The sequence below is a fragment of the Trichomonas vaginalis genome, chromosome I (genome assembly GCF_026262505.1).
Source record: "Trichomonas vaginalis G3 chromosome I, whole genome shotgun sequence".
Classification (NCBI taxonomy): domain Eukaryota; phylum Parabasalia; order Trichomonadida; family Trichomonadidae; genus Trichomonas; species Trichomonas vaginalis.
Window position 1 is genome coordinate 12,158,373 of NC_067203.1, and position 5,994 is coordinate 12,164,366.

Genomic DNA, 5,994 nt, shown 5'->3' on the forward strand with positions numbered 1-5,994 from the left:
TAGATGAATAGTATATAAATTCTATTAAAATGGATTTGATCCAAAAAAATATATAAAATTTGATCATAAATAAAATCGTTTTAAATTACTTCTTCATTTAAATTATAACAATTATTTTTGGTTTTATATTTTTTTGGATCAAATCCATTTTAATAGAATTTATATACTATTCATCTATTAGTAAACACTACCGTATATTATTTTTTAAGCTATCTTATTTTTTGAACTTTTATTCAAATCTTTGGTCGCAAGAAGAATTGCATGATAAATAAAAACATTTAATCAAAGTCAATTTTATTTTTCATATTCAAATGGACTGAGTGTTAACATTTAACATTTTTTGCTAATTGTCGTCAAAAATTAGGCGTAAAGCAAAAATTGATATTTCATATGGTTTTATGATAGATAAGCATTATATTCCCACTCATTATATTCGTAAATTTTGAGGTTTATCCTTCGCTTTTAAGATCATTGAATTTGATTTTTATATAAAATAGTTATATATTAGAAAATAATATGAGTTTATGTGATATTATTTTTCAGAAGATTTCATTATATATGCCTATGAAAAGTACTCTCAAAACTAACTTTTTCCTAATTATAATTAAATCTAGAATATTGTATTATGCTTAGTATTATTTCATTTTTCTCATTCAATTTAGAATTTACAAATGTCAAAAAATTGAGAGCTGTCACTTTTGATGAATTTCTGTTTATTACATTATTTATATTCATGAAAAACCGCACATTTGAATCTTATAAGAAGGCATTTGAATATATTTTTACTGTCAAGGGTATTCAATTTTCAAAGCTAATTCAAATTCATTGTGATTTTGAAAAGGGAATGATAGAGGCACTTCAACAAATTTTCCCTAAAGTCCGTATAATTGGGTGCCTATTTCATTTCAAACAAGCTTTACACAGGAAACTTGTAGCACTTTATACAAAAAATTTCAATACTTTACAAAATTCTTTATTTAAGCTATATTCTATTACTCCATTCATGTCTCATGAAGAATTTGTACTTACAATGCATATAATTAATCAAAATAAAGTTGATTCGATCAAAGATTATATTGATTATTTCAACAAAGTTTGGTTGCCGCACTACAATTTAATATCTCAATAAAAAAAAGGTAGTGGGGCTTCCAGGCGCGTTGCGTCCTCTAGCCCGAAGATGTTTAGTATAAATGAAGTTTTTATTCGGAGGGCTTCCAGGCGCGTTGCGCCCTCTAGCCCATAAAAAATTTCTGAGGACGAGCCAGCCGTTGACTTTTTTGTAGAGCACTCAAAATAGTATAACTTTGTCCGGACAAGTAAGGGTCTATCGTCGCTACAGGAAAAGTTACAGGCGTTCCAAGGAAGTATACTTTGAGAAGCCTTTTTCCCCTTATAGAATGAGATAGGACGGTTATTTTACAAAACTGACAACACTTTGACCGAGTAGTTTTTTGTGCTGAACAAAAAGTGTCATATAAACATCTGTCAAAACCGCTTTTTAACTTCACTTAAAATGCCACGTAAGCTACGTAAGAATATACGTAAGAGGAAGAGAGCATTGAAACATCCAATAGTAAAACTGACACCACAACAACAGTTGCAACAACAAATGATGAATGACCCCACTATGTTGCAACAAATGTCAAGCAACCCTATGCTTTTAAACCGAGTTATTGGTGCACAGAGTGGGGGTTTAAGAGCGGCACTTTTAGCGAAAATGGCAGGCTATGGTGGAGCTGCAGACGGAACAGCTTATAACCCTCAAAGTCAAATGAATTTGAGTTCACTCAAAAATCAAATAACAGATGTCAAAAAGTCAAACATAGACATACAGAAACAAATAAGTGAAAACGAAAAGAAACTAGAATATGACAGACACACAAAGAAACTCAATGAGTTAAACGTAGAGAAAAAGAAGAAAGAAGAACAACTGAAAGAACTAAGTACAGAGGAATATGCGAAAAAAGTGTCAGAAAAAGCAGCAGAAGTAGCAAAAATGGAACAAGATGTTATAAATTTGAAAAACCATACTACTCAATATAAAGTACTGAAAGATGAAGAGATAAAACAAAAAGCCATGAAGACATATATGGATAGCGATGAGTATAAAAAAAGAAGTTGAAGCAAATGTAAAGGCAGAAAAACTTTTACAGTTGCAAAACCAAACCGTACAGTATGAAAACTTAGCACAAGAAAGTAAAAATAACGACGCAGCCATGCAAAAGGCAATGAAAAGCGCAGAATATATAAAAGCTAATAATGACTGGTTAAATGCCCAAGCCAACGCTAAAGCAGCCCAACTTATAGGGTCAATAAGGACAAAAATACAAGCGGATGAAGACAGTTCAAATGAAGCTTTAATGAATGCTGACTTTAAGAATGCCTTCGAAGCTCTTCATAGTAAGGTGAAACTAGTGAACGACTTCTCATCTGGAAAGAAACTGAAGTCTGAAGGTTTCGACAAAGAGTTAAGAGAAGTAGCACAAATATGACGAAAATAACAGATGCAGCAACGAGACAGGCAGTTCAAAGTGCCTATGACGCCGTTAGAGCAACTGTTGTGGAAAGTCAAGAAAAAGAGTTACAACAGACCAAAACAGACCTAGTAAATGCTTTCTTAAAAACGAAAAGTCAGGTAGGACATTATGCTGCAGATGGAACATATGTGCCAGCTGGTGGAACTTATATACCACCAAACCCTCCAAGAGAAGCACCTGCACCAGGACTACCTAAAACATTTACATCGTCACATGGACACAGACACAGGCATGCACCAAAACCAACACAACAACCAGTTCAAAATCCAGCACCACAACAACAACCAAAACCAACAGTTCAAAATCCAGTACAGCAACCAACAGTTCAAACCCTGCACAGCAACCAACAGTTCAAATCCAGCACAACAACCAACAGTTCAAAACCCTGCACAACAACAACCACAACCAGCACAGCAACCAACAGTTCAAAACCCTGCACAACAACCAACACAAACAGAGCAAGGACATAAAAGAAGTAGAGAAAAAGGAAACCAAGAATTCTTAAAAAATGCTTAAGGAAGATTATGGTTACCCAGATACTCTTGACTTTAGTGACAGATATAAAGAAGCTATTAGAAAGTTCAAGGAAGGAAATACTGACCCGAACCTATTTAGCTTTATGGTTCAGCATAAAATCGGATATAATCTCAAACCTGGAAAATACAAGCTCGCAAAGGGATATGATTTAATAGCATATCATCCAAATGACATGGATGAATTTACTCCGAGATATTTGGTGTCAGAGCTAAATGATAATTCAACTCTCTTCATGAAACGCGTAAAAAATAGAGACGGAACGAAAGAAGAAAGGTTTATGAGTCCGGATGACTTAGATAGGGAACTTGTTAAAAACGGTCTCGGAATATATTGAAATGCCAGCAGATGAGGTACAAGAAACTCCACAGGAAGAAGTTCAGATACAACCAGACATGGAAGAAATAGTTCAGCAACAACAGCTAGAAGAGCCTGAAGGAAACGAACAAGTCCCTCCTTTGGAAACTAACTTCACAGAACTAGATGAAGATTTGGAACAGCCGAAAAATCTTGACCCTCAACAAGTGTATGCGGAGAATATGGAATCTTTCCAAGAGTCTAAGAAAAATTCGGCCGACATAGTAGAAGAATATCGAAAAAATGTTCGCCGAACATACAAAAAGACTCCAACATCAGATGAAAATATTCAGCATAGAATGGAAGTACTGAAAGAAAATGTACGCAAATACAATAATCCTTTTACTTACGACGACCATATAACGTTCAATCTTTGGCTGAACTCGGTGAAAATAAAAGGTTAAATTTCAACAAAACATATAGAAATGAAACATTGTTTAAAGTTCATTCAGAACCTAACCAATATGGAAACAAACCTACTTTTGTTTCTGCAGACTATGGAACTACAATGAGATGGGGTCATAAAGCTAATCCGGATAGGTGGTTCATAAACTTACAACCTCAATTCCAAGAAGTTGTAGACGCAATGGAAGTGAATGGTGAACCAGATATAGCTGATATTTTCAGCGCGGCTTTAATGCCATTGAAAGATATGAAACATGCAGATATTTTGGACCAGTATGAAATGAACATGGCTGAAGGAAATATAACACCTGACGTTCTAGAACATTTATCTCAAAGAACTACACAGAACCATAGAGATGGTATATTTGGTGAAGAGTTTAGAAAGAAAGTTAGGGAGAGAGAAGGAAGAGAACCTATTGTACATGACCTTGCAAACGAAAGTTTGCAAAATGTCATAAAAACTTACTTTGCAGACAATGAACTGAGAAGGGATGAATATTTAAGAAAACTCAAATGGACAGTACCAAATGAAATGTTAGTATTGAAAAACATGTTCCTTGACAAAATAAAACCAACTACAGAAATAAATGACGCAAGACTGAAACATTGGGTAAAAGCTTTCCCATTCACAAAAGATATTATTGGTAACATGGAAAGAAAACCAGAATGGCTACAAAAACATATATTTGGAAACGGCTTATTCCATATGGACAAGCTCTGTTTGAAGAGCTTGAACCGGAAACTCAGGAAAGAGTCATGCAAACAATAAGCGAAGACTCAAATACAAACTATGACAAAATCTTTCTAGGATATAGGTTACCTGAGATGGGCGACCAGAGCCCAAAGGCAAAAAGGACATGGGAAATTTACAACATACTAGGTGAACATGAGGCAAAAGATGCAACAACTTGAAGCAGAGGGCAAGTTACCAAAAGCGACACCAAAGAAGAAGAGAAGAGTAGAACAAATGAAAGTAGTGAAGAAGTAACTTCATCTAGTGAAAGTAGTGGCAATGAAGGAAAAAGAAGAGTTAAAAACTCAGTCAGGAAGAAAGTAAAGCTTGGTCCGAGTGGGTTCTATTATGATATATAAATCCAAACTATTCTATATTTTTACCCATATGAAATGTACGCCGCTCAGATATAACGTCAACAGTTTTGGATGCCATGAACGGAAATGTTTCCGAATGGTATAACGAATGCGACAATGCCATTAGAAGGTCAGAAATAGTTCCTGGAACTTACGAATATACAACTGCTGTTTCTTATGGAAACGTAGGTGAGTTTGGAGAAGGTTCTTCAACAACAGTAAGATATTGCTTGCGACGGTTTCACATTATTTCTATTGACAACTCATTCTTATACGTGGAACAAGACATTGAAATAAAACCTTCTTGCCAAGTTGTCTGACAAGAAAGGTTGCAATGGAATTTTCTATGTCGGATACCAAATGCTCCAGAAGTTTTTATGGGATATAAGATAATTTAACTCTGACTTAGTTCAAACAGTAACATGGGCAAACTATGAATGGTTCGCTTTGAGAAACTCAGTACAACCACAAGCTAGAGAACAAACAGACCAATATGCAACTATTGAGAAAAATAAGAAGACTTGACCCTAACGTTCCAGGAGTTTATGTTAACCTTTCTGGACAAACTGCAGCAGCAGTAACCAAAGTAAAAACTGAAACTTAGAGTTCCTTTGTCATCTTTCCTCATCTTCAGGTTTTTAAGATACTTGCCAAACTGGGCAGGAAAAATTTCTATCGAACTTACTCCAAGCAAAAAATAACTTAGTCATTGCACCAACACAAGACACCCATTCAGCATTACTGTAGCTGGAACTGGTGGAGCCAAGTTCTGTGACTTTTGCAAAGACAAAGTTGACTTAGACTTTGGTTTCTCAAACCTCAACACTGAAGTAAACTATTATTTCAATGCTGCTGGAGATGCTTGGGACCAGTTAAGTTCACATGCGAACAGTTTTGAATGCAAGAGAATAGAAAGCAGACTTGCCGTTTATATGTTGGACCCAGATATTTCAAATGCTTTAGCTGCCAAATATATTGCAGTTCCACTTATGTTCCCCTATACACCAAATATCTGTCAAAGACCTTGCAGGTGAAGTGGAAACCAAAATCCAGGAGCCGCAGGTGCAAGAAC

At 35.2% G+C, this 5,994-nt stretch overlaps 1 protein-coding gene and 1 pseudogene across 2 annotated transcripts, besides 3 other annotated features; both read left to right on the forward strand.

Moving 5' to 3' along the window:
• Positions 1 to 682: 682 nt before the first annotated feature.
• Positions 683 to 719: a mobile genetic element.
• Positions 720 to 721: 2 nt separating this feature from the next.
• Positions 722 to 1,134: a mobile genetic element.
• Positions 1,135 to 1,513: 379 nt separating this feature from the next.
• Positions 1,514 to 1,986, forward strand: TVAGG3_0973060 (protein of unknown function, DUF4106 family; the record flags this gene model as incomplete). Its single annotated transcript, XM_051253757.1, has 1 exon — positions 1,514 to 1,986. A coding segment is annotated over one exon (473 nt), but the record flags the coding sequence as incomplete, so codon positions are not given.
• Positions 1,987 to 1,996: 10 nt separating this feature from the next.
• TVAGG3_0973070 lies at positions 1,997 to 3,574 on the forward strand (annotated as a pseudogene). Its single transcript has one exon. A coding segment is annotated over exon 1 (1,578 nt).
• A 1,938-nt stretch (positions 3,575 to 5,512) lies between these two features.
• Positions 5,513 to 5,994: part of a mobile genetic element that runs on past the window's edge.